Source organism: Molothrus ater, chromosome 5 (assembly GCF_012460135.2).
Source record: "Molothrus ater isolate BHLD 08-10-18 breed brown headed cowbird chromosome 5, BPBGC_Mater_1.1, whole genome shotgun sequence".
NCBI lineage: Eukaryota > Metazoa > Chordata > Aves > Passeriformes > Icteridae > Molothrus > Molothrus ater.
In genome coordinates, this window is record NC_050482.2 from 72,071,343 (window position 1) to 72,094,329 (window position 22,987).

Below are 22,987 nucleotides of genomic sequence, written 5' to 3' on the forward strand. Positions count from 1 at the left end.
GTACAGGTTTGAAAGTCTCCAGAAGAAAGTTGTCTCCTGGTTTTAAAAGGCTGCATAATGCAGCAATGGGGAACAAAGACACACAGACCTCGTTCTTTGAAGAATATCGTTTATTGCAACAAACCAAGCCTTTTTATCTTCCAAACTTAACCCAAAGCAAGCATTCACTGGCTGCCTGGCACTGCAGTGTTGCTGTTCACACATCTTTTTACCCAATCAGCTTTTGGGTTGCCTGGTGTCCCGACGTGTCCCCAAACAATCAGTGCCCCATGCACGAGGTGACCACGTGCCAGCCATGCATGGTTGTGTGCCCTGTTTTGTGCCTGCTAGCTGAGCCTTTCCCAGAGGGCTTTCTTCCTGTAGCTCACCAGGAGCGAGCAGGGTTTCTCATCTCCCACAACACAACATCTGTACTTTCAAAGTTCCTGGTGTTATGTTTAACACCACAAGCAGGAGGAAGGCATGAGCGTATGTGTAGGAAGAGTACATGATTTTCATAAAGAAATAAAAAATTGTTTGGGAAAACATTGCGTGTGAGCCAGCCATACAAAGCACTTGGGAGTCCTTTTGGAATTTTGGGGCAGTTGTGAGTGTTTTTAGTTGTTTGGCTCATGCAGTCTCTTTGGAAATATACCCCTTCCATGGGTATTTTAGGGAAAAATGAGAGCTCATTTTTCCCTCTCCTTGTTTTTGTCTATGTGAAACATCCAAGTGAGGGCCTGAAATAAATTGTTTGCTGGTTTTAAACCCTGTATCAGGTAGAGTTCAGTAAAGCAAGACAAGTGCATTGTAACTGAGAACTATTGTGCAGATTACCTGTTTTTCCTTTGAGATGCAAACAGCGAGGGGGGATAGGAGGCTCTGTGTGGCACCAAGGGTGGCTCTTGTATTGTGATTTTTAATTTTAGAAACACCTGGGGAGAGTAGCAGATACAAATGTTCGATGTTACCAGGTGCCTGTGTCAGTCCAGTTTTCAGCTTTAGAAAGGAGAACAAGGGCTGAGTGAGTCCAGAGAGCAGTGCTTGCTTCCACCTCCAGAGCTTTCATTGCTGGCTCTGGGGCAGCTCTGGGTAGTGGGAACATCCCGGGAAGTTTGTTCTTCCTCTCCCTTTGCAGGGTGGTGGTGTGAATGAACAGAGGCTGTGCTTGTCACCCGGCCTGCCTGCACAAACCTCACATTCATGTGCCACCGTGGGGCTCTGTCCAGCTCCCACTGCAGACAATGGTGAGCCTCTCATTGACTTCCATGGGTGTTGGATGGGGCCCATTAGACGGGAGGAAAATAAAGTGGAAGTGTTGTTAGCCGTGCCTATTGATGCTTTTCCTGGCACAAAGTACTGCAGAGAATTGTTCCTAGATGAAATGCAGTTGCATCTCAGTATTACATTTATTAGCTTTTCAAAGGAGGGATAACCAAAGTGGACATATGGGGTATTTGAAGTGTGATTGTGTGAGACTAAGATAATTTCAGGAGAATAGCTTAAGTCGCAGGATATGTGTGATGCCCTTTGTATACGAGATGTGGGATTGTGGAATTTATTTTGCATGCACTGGTTCTCACTGAGAAGGAATCCAGAATACAAATATATAGTCATATTTAGAATAAGTGAGGAGTGCAGCCTCGCTGCTGTAGACTTCAAGACCTGTTAATCAGGCCTGATAGTGATGTGATCTCTGGAAATACTTCAGTTAAGTAGGTTTAATCCTTATTAACAGTAAGTTGCTTGAAAACCATTTTGGGTAAAGTCTGGGAAGGAATATAGTAGATTGAACACATAAATAAAGGCCAGCTCTGTTAGGCTTTGAGTGACTTTGATTCCTTTGAAGTTCTGTAGGGTTTGGACTTGCTAAAAGCATCAGACCACGAGCAAAAGAATTTTCACTTCATCTTCGATTTTTTCTGCTGTAATTTTCAGTGTCGTTTTCACGTTAAAACGGGGCACTGCTTACGTTTCTGGTATATTTTAGGTGTTTCCCCAGCCCTCACCATGACTTGGTTAAGCCATGTGAGAGACAGGAAGATTAAACAGTCTGCTTTTCTTAAACCTCATTCTGGCGTGCCCAGGTGAAATGATGGATGCAGTTTCTCCAGGTTTAGGAAAGTTTCCTGTTGACTGCAGAGTGATTTAGCTGTGGATGGCTGTGATCAGAGCCTGTTCCTAGCACAGAGGTGGCAGAGGGCAGTGCTTATTTCTGTGCTGGTTTCAGTGCTTTCTCCCTATCCAGCGTGGGGTGGAGGGAAGGAATGAAGGGGCGGAGCTTTTGTCACTACTGTTTTTTGGACATGTGTTCAAAGAACTATTTTGGAAGATGATGGTGAGCTTGTTCCTACTATTTGCACTGCATGGCCAAAACATTGTGCTCTTGTGTGAAGTAATAGATGTGGTTTGTGGTGGAATTATGAAAACATTGCTTTGTTATGATGATTGCAGAAAAAAATCCCAACTGCATGGTAACGTATTTGTAATATTTTATTGAAGTGAAATGTGGAAAATACAGCATAGCTTGGAGTCCCCTTGGAATGATTTCATGTCTGGGGAATGAAGAAGCAATTGTGAAACACTGAAATGGGTGTACATGACATCAGTTAAAGAATAGATTTTGGGCCATTTAAGTATAGTTTAGTTTTTTTGTTATTGTTTGTGCTTCTTTTGGAGTGGGGTTGTTCAGGATTTTTTAGTGTCCCTATTACTTGTTAATTCAGTGGGTAGCAGGATGCACTTTCATATGGCTAATAATCCAAATTAGAAGGCATATTTTTATTTTGTCCTGTAAAATGTAGGCAATATTACCTAAAAGATAAAAAAGGTAACTGCTGCTCCTGTAGGGTAAGGAATGGGACATGGTTAACACCTAACAAGTTCTGCACTGTAGTCACTGAAGGATGTCCAGGTAGGTAGACAGAGGCAAGAGGACCCCAGACTCATTCCTCTCAATATCTAGTCTTGAGGTAAGGCAATCAGAAAAGTAAACAAGAGGAGATAAATGCTGTCACTTCATACACTCCAACTGGGCAGGCTAAACTGCTATGCTGACCAAGAGGTTTGAAATAATTTTCGATGATTTTTTTTTGTGTGTGTGTGTGTTTGTTTTTTTGTTTTTTTTTTTCCTTGCTTGGATGCTTGGACCTTTTATGGGTTGTTTGTTGGGGGTTTTTTGGTGTTTTGTTTTGGTTTTTGTTTTGTTTTGGGGTTTTTTGTGGTTTTTTTTTTGTTTTGTTTTTCTTTTTTTTAGTTGACTAAGGGTATGCAATTAAAGCAACACATTATGGCCGGGGCACTTGAACATCCTAGGTGTATAAAATTACTTGTTATCCTGCTTTGAGAATTTTATATGCCTGCTAGGTGTGTGAGGAGTAATTCAGTTCTAAAGCTCTGCTTCATCTGCATTTGGGGTGTTCAGATAATCAGGTCAGAATCCCTCAGTGTTTAGATGGAGTGTTGTTTGTATGAGGAATGGGTGCCAAAAAGCTGCATTGGAACAGTATGTCACTGAACCAGCAAACCAGCACTGTTACTTGTTCCATCTTCCTTTTTTTGTGTGACTTTTTTCATCATTTTTGTTGCACATTGTGAAACACTAACATATTTATCATTCAGAGAGCTAAAACTTCTGCAGTATTTTCTTACTGCCTCTTGGTAATGACATGTCTCCTATAAAGCAGGGCAGGATCTACAGCAGAGATGTAATGAATGACCCCAGTCAGTGACTGTGATGTGCAATTGATTTCTGTTTTTTGAAAATATACCCTTAATAATTACTCATTTGGCTGAAGTACCCTATTCTTCTGTATATGAGCTGTGTACAGAAAGGGGCATGATACATGTTATTACTCACATGGCTGTGTCAATAATGATACAAGCTATATAGATGTGAAAAATGGACTAGAACAAATCATGGCAGAGAAATGAACTAAAATATTTTCCTTTTGGTAATTAGTGGCACTTTTTGGTGTGTTAAAAAACCACAATCTCAGAACAATTACATTTTAAAAAATCTCTAAACGTGTTATAATCAAGTCCATGGGGTACTTTTTCTCCTTTACCACTTTATAAAGTGATTTGACCAAATGTGCAGCATTACATTTATTCTGTGAAGACAATAGTGATATTTGGGTTCATGTTCTGTTTGCACAAGAATGTCCTTTTATAATGTCACAGGTCATAGCAGACCAGCACAGCAGAGCAGTTAGACTGACAAGGTGTGGGTCTCTAGAAAATCACCACAGATTAATCAAAAAGGAGACATTACTAGTTTATGTTGTAAAACTAAGAATTAATTGCCTGGAGTTTCTGTTGGAATCAGTGGCAGCTGGAAGTGCTGAGATCTTTGCAGGGTTAGGCATCCCGCTCAAGTCAAAAAGAGTTTTTAACTCTTGGGGTTCATTTGGGCTCACAGAATCCCAGACTGGTTTGGGTTGGAAGGGACCTGAAAGTTCCAAAGAGAGGGATGGCACCCGTGGGTCTGGCTGCATCCAGCCTGGCCCTGGGCTATGGAATGCTGCTCCTTGGAGCATCCATGGTCCTGCTGGACAGTGAAAAGGGAATGGAAGAAGGAATTGGCACAGGAGGGATGGGGTAGGACTGCTTACATGGGTCAGCTTGTGTGAGGCACAGCTGTCTGCTTTCTGACCCATTTATGAATTTTAAATGGAGGGTGGCATGATACTGGCCCTTTGGCTCTTGCTGTTGGATAATTTTTAATTCTTTTAGGGTGTTTTAAGTGGTGGCAGTAGGTCACTCAGAGTTGCTTCCTTTTGTTCTGTAACCAGGGTGAAGGGGAAGGTTTGGTTGGCAATTTATAGCTTGGGAAGGTGCTGCTGGAAGTATACAGAGGTAGCAAAAATGAGAGAAAAGGGGGACAAAGATTGTTTTAGTCTTTTTAATGTGGATGGCTGTACAGGTTTTGAGATTCATCACCAAGTGGAAAACAGTGAGAGACCAAGAGAAATGATCCTATTTATTTGCCTAGGCCTTCCCTTGACTCTGTAAGCCATCATCAGCCTGATGCTGGTTGTCCTTCAGTGTATAATTAGCCTGGAAGTGAATGTGGCTGCTGGGTGGTATGGTGAAGTATTTTTTCAGAAAAAAATAAATAAGGGAAAAACGGGCTGCTGAGGAAGAAGAGCCTTGTGTGGCTTTACAGATTTTTGGTTTGGACAGTGTGTGCATGTAACTCTGGAAACCAGAAATGTCCTGAGTGGAGGTCCAGGGAGACTTCACTGGGAGCAGTCTGGCTGGAACATGCCCCAGTTTATTTTGATGATGGTGACACTTTGTGCTTCTGTTGTGGCCCGTGTGCTTTGGCCTCAAGGTGCTTTGCAAATATTAAGGGAACAACTTGCACAATGGCGCTGAAAAATAGGGATTATTGGTGCCCCCTTACAGTCCTGGGAGTTGAAGTCCCAGGGAGCTCAGCTGTGCTTTTGCCTGCAGAGAAGAGCTCACATCAATTTCCCCCAGGGCAGAGAGAGGACAGGAGGAAAAGTTGGTTGCTGCTGACTCTGGAGTGTTTGAGCTCTTTCCTTCACTGCCTTCACGTTGGGCTTGGTGGACAAGCCTGCAGCCTTCGAGGGACAGGAGGCAAAATTGTAATTAATTCATCCCTAATTGGCATAGCAGTGAGTAATTCTGCTTAATCCATTGCTTGCTGTGAGGATGGAGTAAAGCTAAACATGGGAATTGTGGAGAGGACAGGAGGAACAGGGGGAGTGGGCAGTGAGAGATGGACATGGGCAGACATTTCTGAGGCCACCTAGGGAGAAATACCTTTACAAATAAGAAACCTTTCTTATTTTCTCCTCAGATTGCCTCTTAACTTAATTGGGTGAAATGCAAAGAAATAGACAATTATTTTTTTTTAAATCATTAAATTTTCTTTTCCACTTCTTGTCTTTCATTCGGTCCATGAGAGTCTCTGGAGTGTGAAATGTGAAGACACCAAATTGGAATTAATTTTGCTTTTTCATTTAACAGATTGTGTTACATTAACACCACACCATTGCCAAGCAGCAAACCTTTCCTTTCCTCAGATGTTAGCTGCTAATACAGACTAAGAGCTGCTGAAAGAATGCTTATACTGAAATGCTTTATTTAAGTTTCTCCTCCCTTGTGGCTCGAGTGGGCCCTGATTCTGCTAAGATGTATTCACATGAGCAGGCTCACTGAGTTCTCTTTTATTACTTCCTGGCAAGTGAGCTGGATTCTATTTCATATAGCGTGGCCCAAGTTAGAATTTCAAAGCTCACTCAATCCTCAGAGAGACCTTTGCAAGACTCTCTTCTCCCATACCTAGACAGGCACTAAACACACTGAGGGCACAATTGAATTAATCAAGACTGCTCATGTACAGAAATCAACCAAGATTCTGTTTGAGAGATGACAACTTTGATATCATAGTGTTCATTACCAGCCCAGGAACTGTTACTGCTCGTGTAACTGGATTATTAAATTGTTTGCTGATGACAAATCTTATTTCCAATATTAAACATACATTGAGAGTCTTGGTGTAGTTCTCCTAGAAAGAATTACCTGTAAATCACATCACATCACAGCATTTATTTTCTCTCCCTAAACTGTGTTTTACTTGCACTTGTGAGTGTGGGTTTGGTTTTTTTGTTTTATTTTCAGTCCTGGAAGTTTAACCCAGGCTATGAGAGGCAGTTCTCAGTGCTCAGAACTGTTCAGTGAGGTGGTGCCATTTGACATTCCCCCTGTCCAGAACAGAAGCAGACCTCAATAGTTTGGATGGAATAGTTTGGATGGATTCCTTGGTTTCCTTTACTCAAGATTGAAGTATTTATAGCCCAAGCTCCTGTAAGAGCAGCAGCCCATTCCTTGGCACCATGTCACTGATAGAAATACAAGTCTATTCCCTTCTTTTTTTGCCAGATTTGTGTCTCATCTCTCTGTAAGGTTCTGTTCCATTTCAGGCTTCCCGCCCTTTGAACTGGAAATTTCATATCTATTATTTAAAAGCTCCTGGGCTGCAACAGTAAACCTAAATTATTTGAATTTGAGAGTATCTGAGCAAAACTATCTTTAAAGGATGGTTCTTCTTTCAGCTGTGGTGCTGTTGTGTTTTTCCATCTTTCTGACTGTAATCCCACTGCATTTGGAATTATCAGGACTCAGTGTGGAGTTGTTGCCAGTGGACAGGAGTCATGAACCCAGTGAGCAGTCAGTCTTTTAAATGTTAGCAAAACTCCTTTACTCCTCCAGTTGTAGAACTAGCCTGCATTTCAGTTTGTGCAAAACCAGAGAGATGTGTTGCAGTGCTGCTGGAACTGCCATCCTCAGGTGTGAAAGGCTTCAGCTGCTGCTGTGTTACACCTACAGCCCAAGGAAGTGGCAAAGCACCTGGTTTAGGTGGTATTTTTACCTGGTTCAGGGTGTTTTTACCTGTAGACCATCTTCAAGCTAAAGTAAACTGCTGTGCTTTGTAACCATGCAGCCTTTTCTGGATACTATTTCCAGATACTGTATTTCTAAATAATTTCACTACCTGCCTATATCTTCCCTCTCCTATTAATTCTTTGCTTCCTTTTCACTATGATATAACAATACACCATTAGATGGTGTCAGACTGGCAGTTTATTGTGCTCCTCTTTGGGATCCTGGTTGTTTTTTTAAAGTGGGTGTGCCAGGTGTGTTTGGTCACACTAAAGGTGAGGGGTGTGTGACACCCATGGCTGCTGCAGCAGCAAAGTCCGCTGGGACTGTCTGTGGAAGGGATTAAAGTAGGAACTTATTCAGTGGAATGATAAACTTAATTAGTGGAATGTCAGGTGGCGTACTCTGGCCACAGTATTTCCCAAAATTCTGAGAACTCTGTTTAGTGTGTGTACTCAGCAATTCTGGAGAACAGCTGTCAGAATATTTGCAGCAAGGCTGAATTGAATTTTGACATGCAAACAACAACAAAAAAAAAGAATCCTGCTCTGATCCTGTGTGATGAGGACCTGAGATGGTGAACCCTTGGTCTTCTCCAGAGTTTATTTTCACAGACAAAGTCTGGAATGATCTTTCCAATTTTTTACTGTTGGGTTGTAAGCATTGACTTGCAGTAGAAGAAAATCACAGAACTGCAGAGGGAAGGATGAAGTTTGTGTGTGTCAGCTTGGCTTTGGCAGTACAAAACAGTGCGCTCTTTGTTAAGCACAGTTGAATGGCTTTAAATTAATTGTGGCTGCTACTATGCTCGGGAAGGTAAAGAATGTAAAATATAACATTAGTAAGAAATGCTTTATTTTGGTGGATAACTCATTTTTAAGCTGCCTGGAAAATGCAGTGTCTGGACAGGATTCCCTTAGCAAGGCAGCTGCCTGCCCTGGAACTTTGCTGGGTTTAATCAGGGCTGATTGCACAGGTGGCAGTGACAACAATGGCAGATTTTCTGAGAAATCTATTATTTTCACAGTGCTGCTGATGGAAGAAACGCTTAGGAGCAGCTGATAATTAATGATCAATTTGGAGATTATCACCAACAATTTACAAAGGTTGACTTTTCCTTTAGAAGTCCCTTTGGATAAACTGGATGGTAAATTACCTGCCTAAGGCTTTTACTTTACTTGTGCTAATAAGATGAAAATGAATATGTTTGAAGAGCTCTGAACTGAACTTTTCAGACTGCCTGATAATCCATACAACTCTTCTTTAAACATCTTAAGTGAGTGAGCAAATAGAGACTATAATAAAATTGGAAACTGTCACGTGGACACGTTACCACCCTGTCTGAGTAATGGGGCATGACAAATAAGAGGCACTGCTGTTGAGTTCATATTTTCATTTTATGGCATGCATTAAATATTTGATCATCAGCCAGCAGAGAGGAACAATTGGGCTGAGAGTATCATTTGCAAATAGATGGGTGAGATTTAGATTGTCACTGGCTGAGCACAGGATGGAGAACTTCTGTGTCTTGGTCTGTGCTTCAGTAGCTCCTCTGTACTTTGTGCAGGCCGCTTAAGGCCCCCTTCTGTATCTCCTCAGACTGGAAAGAGGAGTTAGTAATCTGTATTTACTTCAGAGGGGATAATAATCCCTATTTACTTCACAGGAGAAGGGATATGTGAAGGGTAATTAGTATTTGTAAGTGCTTTTAAGGATGATGAAAAGGGTAGTGCAAGTATGGAATGTTTGCTAATAAATTGGGTACAAGAAAGGAGAAGAGTAAGATGAGTTTATAGATCTGTGAAGGTGCTTGGAGCCAGAGATGGGCTCCCAGTCAGATTTTCAGAAATCTAGAGGTATCTTAATATCTGAAGCATATTTGAAATTCTCTTAGCAGCAAGGCAAACTATGGTTTTGGCCCTTTAATATCTTTTAAAATCTGGCTTGTGCTTTATATTCCTATCATGGGGGGTGGGAAGGAGGTAGAGGGAGGTCAGCAGCTTGGTAACAGCTGCACTTTGTGATCATCCCCTGCAAGACAAGCATGGAGATGGAGGCTGAGGGAGAAGAGAGGAGAAAGGTGAATTCATTGGCACATCTGATGAGCTCTTGTACAAGGGAGGGGTTTAGAGACTGCTGAAAATGCCAGCCAGTGAAACTGGGCACGAGTGGAAAGGATGCAGTGACATTCTCTTGCTAAATTCTGCGTTTAGGGGGTTTGGCTTGTTTAGGTTTTTTTTTTTTTTGGTTGGGTTTTTTTTTGTTTGTTTGTTTGGTGGTTTTTTGTTGTGGTTTTGTTTTTGGGGTTTGGGGTTTTTTGTTTTGGTTTTTTTTTGGTTGAGTTGTTTGGTTTCAATTATCACTGCCCAGAAAAAGAGGGTTGAATAGATTTTAATGTAAATATAGTCATTAGATTAAAACAAAACATTATTACAGTCTGTTGGCAGGACTCCATGTAGGAACTTCCTTGAGAGTTGGACTCAGTGAACCTTTTGGGTCCCTTCCCACTTAGAATATTTTGTGATTCTATAAAACTTAGTTCTGCAGCTTCAAAATGCAGTAGCTGATGAGAGAACTTAAATTTTGTCATCACTTAAGTGTCAGAGCACACAAACCCAGTGGGTAAATCAATGATACAAGTAAGTAACGCAAGCAGCAATCACCAATTGAATGTTTCCTTTTAAAGAAGGAAAATCTGAGCTGGCAGGGCATTTTATAAAGGCAGTTAAACATTCTTACCTCTTCTGTAAAACCAGAAAAGCTGGGAGCCAGAAAGGTTCAATAAATGATGTGGGATCACACATCTGTCTTTGGAATTCCTAATGCTGAGTCCTGGTTTCATGGTCCATCCTGGGGCAGAAGAGGCATCCAGGAATCATCAGTCTGGTCAGAGTTCCAGCGTTTGGGCTTCCTTGGCAATCATCAGTGCCAAAGGCCGTTGGCACTTCAGAAATCAATTTCTCTGATATATTGCAGTCAGTGCTTCTCAGGATTCATTCAGCAGCTCTACAACTTGCCAGGTGACCACTTACCCAAAATCAAAAGCTCTTTACTACCTTTTTCAAATAACAAACAGGATAGTGGACCTTTCCTGTTATGTTTTCAAGGTGAACAGTTTTGGCTGTTCACCTTGAAAACATAGATTATCATTAGCCTCTGATACTGGGGTGTTTGTTAATGTATGGTGCTGATGAATCCAGGAATTTTCTCCATGCCCCAGTTTGTTGGGATTGTAATTATTCCTGATCAATTGCTTTGGCTGCAGCAGCTGTGCCACAGAGTGACCATAGGCATCCTCCAGTACAGAAGTTTTCTTTCTGGTGTTGCCTTCAGATCAAAAGGCTTTCTGTTGCCCATGGTCTGCATTTTTACATGGCTGAATTGTTCTCATTGCCAAATCCACGTAGCTCATGTAGGAAAAACAAAAATTGATATATGTGTGGGGAGTGGAAAAGGGAGAAAAAAAAAAAGTGGGAAGTAAGGAAGTTTGTTGTTAATTTTTGGTCAAGAAATAATTTAATTTTCTGAGATGCTCAGCACCTTCTGCCTGAGGGAATCCAGAATCTTCCTTCTCCTGGGGGCCAGTGGTGCCTTTGGAATGCCTCATTTCCCATGCAGTGGTCACTTTCCTCATGAGCCTCCCGACTTGGGTTTTAGATCTGAACATCTGCATTCAGATTCACTTATGGTATAATTTAGTGTATCCCCAGCAGGGAGAGGGGTTTTGGTAGGAGAAGTCTTTTCAAGAAAGCTGTTATACCACTTGTTATGGCAATAGCAGCCAGGTTTACTTTACTGTAATGTGTGTTTATTCTTTTCAGAGGGCTGTTGCTGTCATCTGAAGTTGGACTTCATGGCAATATGTGCCTTGGACTGCTAAATTGTTCTAACACATCTCAGTAAAAGCAGTTGCAGGCAAGAGCATTTTAATGGTGGTTTTTAAGTCTGTTTGAAGGCAGTGTGATGGAAGGAGAAGAGTCAAATATTTATTTGAAGATGTGTTTGAATGAATCTTCCTACATAAATTTGCCAGTGTTAAGAAAGAGGGGCTCTGCCCCTTTTAGATCACAAAGGCCTCTCGGTGGGGGATGGCTTCGGTAATGGAAAAAACAAAAAAGGTTCCAGTGTGTGGTGGAGGAGGTAAAATAAACAAACACAATGGATAATTACTTCTCTCCATCAAGGCTTCTTTATCCTTGCACGCTCAGTCAGTGGTCAGCATGTCAGCCAGCTGTCCTGGGTTAGGGCAGATTTGGGAGAAAACCTCCAAAAGGGAGCTACATCCTCTGAGTTTCCTTGGGGGGAAGGATGTTCCCTTCAGGCTTTTTCTCCTCTCTACCCCACTCCACAGCTTCCAGAGCTTTTTTAGGTAGACCACTTATTGCAGTGCTGTGCCTGCCACTGTAGCCTTTCTGAAGGACTATTGGAGGCCCCTTATGATTCTTGTCTGTTCAGAGGGGTCTCCCATTTTCCTGTTTGTTGGTTTGTTTTTACCTTGCCTGCCAATATGCACTTGTTTGTGCAGGGATAAACGTGTGTTACGTGGCTCAGAGCTGTGTCTTTCTTACCTAGCAGCTCCAGCAGTGTCTAGAGTTAGTTTGTTAAGCTGGGTAATTATCAGCTGGTTGTGATTGTTCTTTTCTCTTGCAACTTTACATCCACCCCTTAGAATCAAACCAAGTAAAAAACCAGCTTTCAAGTCAGTCCATGCACCTACATGAGGAAGTGTGTTAACATGTGCAAGCATTGGTTATTTAGCACAGGTTCTGGAAAGTGCCCAGTAGAGCTGGAAATGGAACATGGATGCTCAGAAATCAGAAAATTACAGCTGTGAAAAGGGCTTCTGCAGCCCTGCTGTGAGTGAGCAGGTGTGTGATTGCACCACTCCTGTTTCTAATGTGGATCTTTAATTCTGACATTTTTCTGAATAAAACCTGGGAAAGGAGTACAACAGCCCTGAGGTAACTGAAGCAGATTTGCAGTGCAGTGTGCACAGTCAGTGAGGCAGGAGCCCTCACATCATGCCAGACATTTTTCCTGTTTTATCCCCTATTTGTTAGGCCAGAGATGATCCGTGAGTGTGGATCATCTGAAGTAGGAGATAGGAATGCAAAACCGCCTGAACACTTGAAAAAAGTTCATTTTTTCTCTTGGAATAGCAGAACGTCTGAGTAGAATTATTTTTATTTAAACAATTTTTGGTTTACTCTATTGGTATTTCAGAGTAATTTTCCGAGGCAGCAATTTTCACTGGTTTCTGAAAGGCAACATCTGGGCTTTGGAACAATCTCTTTTCAGCTTTGAAAATCCTACCTCAAATTGCTTGTACGTTATAAATGTTCAAATTTTTTTTTTTTGGTGGTGTTTTTTTAGCATAATGGAAAGGCAATGATGTATTTATTCCCTGTGATTTTATCTTCAAGTTCAGTTTGATTTTTCTTTCTTGGGGTCTCCAGGATTATTTGTTCCTGGGCCAAGAATGCACCTGTCATGTACAAACCCTCCAGAAAGGGAGGAGCATGCACATGGATGTGAACAAAAAAGAATAATAAAAATTCTGGGCAGCTGGAATTAACCTGTTGGCAAGAAAAGGTTTACATCCATTAGAAGCACTGCTCTGCTTAAGTTTAATTTTTTTTTCATAGCCCCCTTCATCACACTCACAGATGCAGAACTGATTTCACTTTCTGAAGTTCTTAAAGGTACAAATGGTTTCTCTGAGGCCTCAGTTCTGCTCCCACTAAACTTAATTAAAGGCCCAATATTTCAGTGATGCAAGTTTGTGCTATCAGTGGTTATCTGCTTTACTGGCATGATCATTTTAGCTAGGAAATGTTCAGGACACCTGTGGATGGATGTGTTCATGTGTGCTTATGGGTTTTTGCCTTTTTTTTTTTTTTACAAAGTGCTGACATGGTGCAAATGTAGATGCAAGTGATGGTTGGAGCAGGAGTTAGATGATAAGGTAGAATGATACTGCAAATTCAGATGAGTAAACACCAGTGGGTACCTTGAAAATCACTTTTTTAGTGTAATTATAGGTAGATTTACTGGAAGGAAACACACATGCAATATAAAGTTATTATTCTGAACTTAACAGTAGTGAAACTGAGAGTGAAGTGGGGAAAAAAAGAAACTTCTAAAAATTTCTGTGTTTCTGATTTGTGATTACACACAAACTCTGCAGAGGAAATGTTGCTTATAAAATAGTTAGAATATCATTTGTTGAGTTTAGAATTTCAATAAAGAAAGGGGAAAGGAGAGGGGGGGTTGAAGCTCAGTGGCTGTTTGCTTGGCACTCACATCAGACCACTGGCATGGTAGAGGAGTGGGAAAAGCTGTGTCACATTCTACCAAGGTCTCAGTCAAAATAATGGCTCCTCACACTGAAATCTGGGCATTTTTGGGGGAGAATTCTTCTTATTAATGTTGATTCTACTGAAAGTAATTAATCATTTAACAATGCTTGAACAAAAATTTGTGTCAGCTTGACTAGACAAATACTGTGAATGACCGAGAATAAGCTCCCAAAACTGCAAAAGTTTTAATATTTACTCACTTTCCAAAATGAGTCCATCTTCCTCAAATTTCTCTGTAATAACTCAGTAATAACTGTCATAATTTTGGAGCCATTTCAAGTCCTTGCCTTCATTTCTCTCAGTGGGAATCAGGTGTGTGATGTGTGGATTCCTTGTGTCTCCCACTCAGTGTCTGCAGCAGGACTGATGACTTTCCTGTCATTTTCAGGTATTAGTTTATGCAGTGAAATCTCAAGGCTTGGAATTTCTAATTATTTGACTAGATCCTCTTTGTAGTTCAACCAGCAGAGTGGTGATTACCTGATGTCACAGTGCTTGAGGTAGTGCTTTCAGCAGCGAGCCCTTCCTAAAACTTTACATGAAAATAAAAACAAAGCTCTGCTGTTTTTGTGGTGGCATGATGACAAATTTTACATCATAATAAAAAGTATAATAAATAAATAATAAAAAAGCAAGATGTATGAGGAGCTGAAGAGTCAGGGTACATTTCTGAAAGGTTGGGGGCTGGAAAGGAAAGGAAGCCAGAGTTAATTTGAGGATGCACTGGAAAATAAATGAGCTTGTGGATTTAATTCAAAATCATCCAAGCAGAGTCTTTTGCATGAAAGAAGCCAGTGATCAGGCTCAGTTTGCTTGAAACATCAACAATGACTGCATCCTGCTGTTTCAGAGTTTGTGCTGGTGGATGCTTATCGTCCCTGACACCGCGGCGCCACCGCCATGCGCTCGGTGCCACCACCACGTGCCTCTCCTGCCTTGGACAAGGGCTCCAAACTCACAGATTTTGAGGTTTGATCCCTTAGAAGCACACTTTTCAGGAACTAAAATCTCATCCTGGTTTAAAAGTGTTTTACTGGATTTTTGGCTCTTTTAGCTGATATTACAGATGAGTGAAAAACAAAGGGGTGGTGAAGTTGGCAGGTGCCAAACACAAATCAGGAGAACACAGGTTCTGCTGCTGAAGCTGACTTTGAGTGTGTGTCTCTGGGTGAATTGCTGAATGTTCCTGCTTAGCACACACCAGTGAGATGCAAATTCTCTGTGAGATCTATGGAAGAATTAGGTAATATTCCTTACAGTACTATAGCAGATAGGAGTGCATTCATTACCATCCAAATTCTGTTTTGCTTGAAGTCTGCTTTCTTTCAGGCCACTGTTTCACTAAAAACTTGCTCATGCACAGTCTTTCCCAGTTACCTGCTGGGTAAAAAATCCCTGAAAAGCTTTGTGTAGCACATGGTGGGAATGTTCAGCATGAACTTCTTTTGAAAATTGATTTTTACTAGACTTGATTTTACAGTGGTGTTTTTGTGCATAAATCCCTTGCAAGTGCAAAAAAATGCAGATTATAAAATTTCAGTTGATGGCATGGAATTTTTCAAAAGTGGTTTTTGATTTTTTTTTTTCATTTTTCTAATAAAAAAGGGTTTTGTTAACATTTTCTTGAAGGAGACTTATAACAACTTTAGTATTGGAGCGGTTCAAATCTTGTCAAATTGAAACTATTTATTTACCACTGGAACTTGGAGCAGCAGCTTTTCTCAAAAAACAATTTCCTCGCTATGTGGAATATCAGGTTTATGACCTGGGCTGCTGATATTACACTAAAATTTAAAATGGATTGGGAATTACATATTCCCTTCTCATTTTATATTCAGAATCCTCTGAACTGAAGGATTGTCCAAGATTGTTCAAGTTACCCCATACAGAGAGGAAATCTAGAAAGCCAAAGGGAGAAGGTGGACTGGGTGAAATGGAAATTATGGGGTGTCCCTAAGCATGGGATTACTTGTGGCAGCTCCAATAATAGGCAGCTGCACAGAAATATTACTCAGGTTATGCTGCAGTGATGTGGGTTTGTGTTAACAAAGTTGACTTGTTCACCAAACCCCCTTTGAATAGCACAAGTGATTTGTAGCATAGGTGTGCTTTAGAAGATAACTGATTGATATGATCCTAGAAAGTAGTAATTAACAGATTATCCCACCCCATGTGAGTGACAGATTAGAGCACGTTTCACTCACAGTTTTTACTGATTAGCAGATTACAGATTTTTGCTTCTTTTTCAAATTTTTTTTTTTAATTGTGGAATTACTTCAGTGAAGAATTCCAAACCAGGCTGTAAATGACTCAAAGATATTGCCAAATGAAGTCTGTTTTTAGTGGTGTGTGTAGAAACAAGTCAGGCTTGCAGTTCCCAGTGGGACAGTGTGTGGGAGTCTGCCACCCTTACTCATGTTGAGTAATACCTTATTACACAAGTAATCTTGTCAAAATGAATAGAGTTGGTTTTTTTAGAGGTACTAGTTATTCAGTGTACATAAATAATGAATTACTTTGGGGCCAAAACAGAATGGAAACCGTTGTTAGTGTTAACTGGCACCTCTTGCCTGGGCTGTGTGTAAGGAGAGATCATGGTTTCAGGGAACCTGGGAAGAAGAAGTGTTTTATTAGCATTAAATGTGGTCAGGGATGAGCAGATGCATTGCTGGTGTTTTGTATAAGCTTGTGTTTATGCATCTATACGTGTGTGTATGGTTATACGTTAGATATAGTAGCAGTGCTGCTGTCTGTAATCATAATTATTTCCTGCGGAAAGGCAGTCTGCAGCTTCCAGCAAGGACTGTAATTAGAGGTAAATATCCCTGCAGAGAGGCAGACTGTGAATCCAAGTGAAGTTTTTGGGCTGCTTCAGCTCTCAGTATTTGAGTTGGACTCGGGCCGCGTTCGGGAGCAGATTCCTGGTGCTGGGCTGGTGCTGCTCTGCTCCTCATCCTCTGCTCTCAGGGCTGAGGGGTTTGAACCCTGCCCACGAGAAAGCCCCAGAAGGGTTTGTGGCTGCCAGAGGAGCTCAGAGGTGATGTTCCCATGCTGGTTCAGAGCTGGCTGTGCCACTGCAGTCAGGCCTGGTTATGGTGAGAAAACAGCAACGCCTCCCTTGAGAAGGGGGAAAAGAGATTCTTGCTCAGAGTTCTGACATACAGTTTAAATCATCCTTCTACATCCTGTGGACTTGGAGCTGTCAGAGAGGCAAAGCCTGTGTTTGAATGGAAAAGCTTTTTATTTCTTTAAAAAGTGTACCAGCTATAATTATCCATAACTTTGCAGGCCTGTTTTAATGCTGGTTTATAATTACAGGTCTTAATGCTAGATTATAGCAAGTCATTTATAAATAGTCAGAACAGAGGGGCTTGGGGAGTTTTTAACCTGTAGATTGCTGTGGGCTGTGTGATTGCTGTGACGGGATTTTGCCTGTGTGTATGGGGTGAGCTGTGAAATGATTGATGAATCCCTTAATTAACTCCCAACAAGTTAAGATTTATGGCCTCATATCTTTTTCTCCTGACACATCTGTGTTTGACACTTTTGAAGACATGGATAAGCCCCTTCTCCAAAAGCTTTTGTAGGTATCTGAAATGTTTCTGAGGTATTTTGCTTAATGTAACAAGATTAGAGTTTTATGACACAAAATTTATTAAATTTTATGGCACGAACAATCCAATTGGAAAGGATGCAGGTTGTGTGCTAGAGGGCACTATCTCCTTGAGTACTGAACACCACTTCAGGTTTATTTGGGGAGTACAATCATGGATGAAATGAACCGAAACCAATGAACAAATGGAGATGTAGTGGGGGACACTTAAGTGAGGTTCTCTTAAAAATAGTAATAATAAAGAAAATATAGCTATGGAAAGATCACTTCTGTGAGACCCTGAATCCAAGGGAAAAAGCAAGCAAGAAAAATAGTCATATTTACCAGCCTGAAATTATTTGGATGGAACCAATAAGTGTAGGAAGCAATTCATGTGGATGTAGTGTAGCTCTTACTTGCTCCAGTGGGAAAATCCAGCCATGCTGAAGTCAATGCAGAAAATTCTGAGATCAATAGACACAGGGTGTCAATTTAAGCCTACAAAGAGTCTGTTACAAACTGAAGGGCATAAAGAAATATTTGGAGAAACTGTTGTAATATGAATCACATAAAATATTTGTTGGATAAGAGTGAGTTAGAACAATGAGGTTTTTACTTCCCTGAAAAAAACATTCTTCCTACGAGGAAAAGCATTTATTTAATGAGAATTGAACAAAAAGCATGTTTGGGTTTTTTACCTGTGGTTTCTGCATATTAAGAAGCCTTTCTGGAAACAGGTCTCTTTACAAGGAAACAGTATCAAATTTGAATTAATCATCAGAACTGAATCTTCAGTTCCAGGTGAACCACTGATAAATTCATATATGGAGATGCATTTCATAATTCCATTGTGTCTGTGGAATGGCCTGGGTACAAGCTGTGTCCCTGTGGATCAGAACTTTGCAGATTTAGGTTTCCTAAAAAATTGCCACCTACCTGTTTTTATTCAGTAGAAGTGATTAATGATATTTCAAAATGCAATTCTTCTTGAAACAATGAAGTTGCAACAGATTTCATCTGCAGTGACACCTTTTACATTTGGAATCTGGTGTGCTGTATTACTTTTGTACCTTTCTGGGTTATATCTTAGGGGTTTGGGGTGCTTTTTTTAATCTTATCCATAAATTGGTGTTTCCTGTTCCATTTTAAATCTTCTTTCAGAGTGATGTAATTGAAAACGATTCTGAGTTTAAATTTGAGGGAAAGATCTTGAAGTTCTGTGAGCTGTGAACTGTTATCACTGAGGGCAGATCCAGGATGTTTGCAGTCCTTTGTTAGGATGGGATAATTCCAGTACTTCTTTAGGTCTAGATCTGGTTAAAAGGGCTCAGTTTCAGGTACTGTTGCTGCTCAGAATTTAGCTGTTTCCCTTTCCCTATTGTTTGTGATGGGAACTCTGCTTGCATCTTAGATGTGGAATCTGTTAAGACCTGGTATTAGCTTAGTAGGATAAACCAGATTTATGAAAAGAAGAATATTAGGGGATGCATGATGTGGGGACATAGCAAATTTGGGAAATGAACCAATCAAGCTGTAATTTGTAGTTGACTTTTTCTTGTTTCATGTTTTCTACTTGGGAACCACTCAGAGATTTGATCCTTTGCAACTACAGACTTTGATAGATATTATCCTTTAGGAAGACATTTCCAAAAGTAGATGTGGATCTATTAATTTATTTATTTAAATATTCCATTTTCTTGTGGAAATTTCTTGTTGTTCATAAGGAGTAAGAAATTTCTGTGAAACTGATTTTGTCTGACTCGGGCTGTCTGTGGACAGACCTGCCTGAACACAAAATTGCATTTGATGGCTGAGCTGTCCAGCTTTGTGTGTCCATTTCTTTGGGTGTTCTTGGAAGATTAACACAGATTAAAGCTCAGCTTTTCTGCCTTAGCCATTTTAGTGATTTGTTAGTCTTCTAGGATGGTGATGGGTTTGTGGCTTGTAATTTAAACTGGGTGTTTTAGAGAAAAAAGGAAAAGTTTCTTCTACCCTTTCTGCTTTCACTTTAGTTTGGTCTACAATCCAACCTGTAGGTTTTCATTTTAGATCAAAAGCAAAATAATCTCTGTTATTGCAAGTGCGTGGAGGTGGACACCTCTATTATCTTCCTTGTCTGTTTATATAAATTCCCTGCAGAAAATTATTTCATCCCTGTTGGGAACAGTTGGGAAGCAGAGGAAGATGATCTGAAACTCTATATTCACATCCAAAGTTAACAGAAGAGCTTTATTTCAGCGTGATATTCAAACTTTCCTTGTGAAGCAATGTGACAGAATCTGTGTTATTCTAGGTTAACAGCAGTAGGAGTTCTTGACACAGTTTGAGTATATAATGTATAATCCAAATCATCAATACAAAGCAAGGCATCCTCTCTCTCTGTAATTTATTGTCAGAGTGAATTGCAGTGGGGACTTTTGTGCATGGCTTACAATATTTTCAGTCATTTTATCAAATATAGCTGTTCTAAAGTATAGAAAATTACTGTGGAATAATTGAGTAATGATCTTGTGTCCGTCCCTTTTTGTTTGCCAAAATTGAGACAACTGCTTAGTGCTGATTTTCAGAGAGATTTTGTAAATGCCCAGGCTTCTATTAAAGTACGGTTAAAATGAGTAACCAAAAAACTTAAATTCTGTAGCAAATGTCGATCTCGGTGCAGTACAATGCAAAATATGAATAATTCACATTAACTTTAGAAGGGAGCTGTGTGGTTTCTGCAGAAGGGTTTGAGATCTGTCACATCAAACATAGCTGTAAAATGCTGAATTCAGTGGGCTAGTAACAAACTGCCAGTAAGAGTCTATCTGGTGATCTCTGTCTTTGTGCATATGCTTTGCTGCAGACACGTAGGTGGGAAAGCCTAGAAGACAGAATTCAGGTAGGATGTATGAAGTGTTAGTCTGTTGGACTAAGGCAGACATTAATAGAAAATACAGATTGGTTCTCTGAGCGCTGGCAATAGGTGGTGTTCAGAACAGGCAATGTGCAGCTGCATGTAGGTTCTGGTAGGGAGTTTTTTTGTCTGAGTTTTTGTTGTTGGTTTTTCTGGGTTTTTTCCCTTTTTTTTTTTTTTCTTAATATAATCTAACTTGGCTCAGGAGGCAAGGCTCGAAATGAGATCATTAGAAGCAAAATAAGTCTTAACAAAGGGCTGTTTAAAGTCGCTGTTTGTTTTCAGACCCAGTTGACTGCTGCTGAGAACCATTCCGTGCTCAATATGCCAAACCCTGTGGACAGGCTCCACCTCAGAGCAGCCCCACACATGGCTCAGGAGGCTGCTGGGCTCTTCCAGTGCAGCCCTTTAACTGTGGAGTGCAGAATAAAAAATGGAGTCATGAGAATCATAAATACGACATTTTTGAGGAGGGGCAATATTACTTCAGCCCCTTTTTTTAACTTTTGCATACAAATAGTCTTCAGTTTCCTCATTTATAACTTTATTTATTTTTTTTCCCATGAAACATTTCCCTGTTTTTAATTTCTTGTTTTGGCTGTGCCTGGAGGACTTCTCCTCATTCTGCTCCTTGCAGATGCCCCTGGTTAGCACAGGGGCCATCCATGGACATACCCTGATTTTCATGAACAAGGTTGCTGTAATTAATCCCAGATTTTGTCTGCATTTTAAGACTTCATTGTACCCCCCTCTATTTTGGAGACCAAACTGGAAGCATTCTGTGTTCTGTAAGATTTTCAGTAGTGTTTGTCTTGAATGATATTTGAATTTGCCCATGATTTAGGTTTCTTTCAGTGTTTCTAAAAGTTGAAGATAAGCATGTCCTATCAGACATTAACAAAAACTTCACAATGTAGGCCTGATTTTCAAGTCAATATTTCTGTGTGGTTTTTCCAATGTGTGCTCTAGGTATCTTCCTTGTGTGTCCTTTTTTATGTAGGTAGAGATATAAATTACACTTTCATGAGGGTTTTTATTCTGATCTAGCTACAGAAAGGAATAATTTGATATATAGCTAGAAAGAGTTGATAGCGGATCTTCATTCAATCCTGACCTTCTTTCAAAGCCCCTGACTTTATGTTGTCAAAAAGCTTAGATTATTAATGTCCAAATGTTTAATTGCTTAAGTATTCCAGATCTGGAGACCTGGAAAGATCCTTGCAACAGGACTGTAGTCCTCAGTTGCTCACGTGGGTGAAATATTGAAACACAGACGTTTTGGCCCGCTAGCAAGTTCTTTTATTGTATTGTATTTTATTTAACTTTGGTTTTTTTTATCAGTTGTCGATAATGAGATGCAGATGATTATTCCTTAAAAGCAAGGTTGACAATGGCTTGTATCGGGAGACATTCTATCTTCATAGAGTCCCTTGCAAATGCAAAACTAGATGGGTATTTTTTAAAAGGAATTGCATTTCATTATGCAGTCTTAGGTGAATTTTCATGTTTAAGAAGCCAGAATACAAGGGAGTGCTATATTAGTGTATTATTCTCACAACAAACAAGGCACTGTTCTGTTGCTACCTGCTTGGCCATTGTTCCCAATTGTGTGTGCTTTGCAGTGGTATTTGGATGGTTTCCTGCTCTCTGCCAACACAAAAAAGGCATTTCTGTTACAATGGCCCCTAACCACACAATGACGGCATTAAGGATTTATTTGGAGGTTTCATTATTTTCTCCTCTTTTGTTCCTTCCAGGATGTCTTCCAAGCGACCAGCCTCTCCGTATGGGGAAGCAGATGGAGAGGTAGCCATGGTGACAAGCAGACAGAAAGTGGGAGAAGAGGAGAGTGACGGGCTCCCAGCCTTTCACCTTCCCTTGCATGTGAGTTTTCCCAACAAGCCTCACTCTGAGGAATTTCAGCCAGTTTCTCTGCTGACGCAGGAGAACTGTGGCCATAGGACTCCCACTTCCCAGCACAACACAATGGTAGGTTTGCTTTGCTCTATTGTGCTCTATCCCTTCTCTGAGCTCTGCCTCTGCAGCAGCTTGGCACCCAGAGCTGCCCTTGGTGGGGTGTGCAGGGCTCAGCCCCATGGACAGGGCACGCCTCATCCTGGGCAGCTCTGCCCTGCTGGGCTGCCCCTGAGCCCCTCTCAGTGCAGGCTTTTCCTCCCCTTTGCCTGGTGGCATGTGGGGTGCTGAAATTGTGTTAGCTGCACTGGTGTGAGTTGGAAGTGTGTGTGTTGAGCAAACGGGTTTGGAGCACTGGAAGTGAGAGTCACGTTTGGCATGGAGTCTGAAACATCACCCTGGTGCCAAGTTTGTGCAACAGTAAAGCTTGAAAGACTGTATAAAGGCAAAAGAAAAAAGAAACTGAATTCTCATGACTTCAAAACTTACATCTGATGTGTGATTCACGTCACAGATACCCACAATAAAATTTACCATGCTTATGAAATTAAATCAACTCACTGCTTTTTGGCTTGTGAGTTCCCACTCTACAGCTGACTCTGAGCACTCAATTCATGGCAGGCAGCAGTCCAGGGGAAGCCCAGAACTGGCTGTGTCTTAAAGAAGACAAAACAGTGCCCTGTTCTTGCTAGCATTGTAGTGTCACTGTGCTGGGTTTGTGCACATGGAGCACTGATGCATTTTCAGAAAGGTTGAGAGGTGCAGGGAAAGGCCCCCAGCACCCAGGCACTTGCACAAAGCTCTGTTGTAAGCACAGAGCCTGCACAGCTCTTG

At 40.9% G+C, this 22,987-nt stretch overlaps 1 protein-coding gene across 1 annotated transcript in view; it reads left to right on the top strand.

The window, feature by feature from the left end:
• Positions 1 to 22,987, top strand: part of SOX5 (SRY-box transcription factor 5) — a 279,255-nt gene that overhangs the window by 14,831 nt on the left and 241,437 nt on the right. The window contains 1 exon segment of the mRNA XM_036400499.2: positions 21,997 to 22,228. Within this exon segment, the coding sequence (XP_036256392.1) occupies positions 21,997 to 22,228 (232 nt within the window).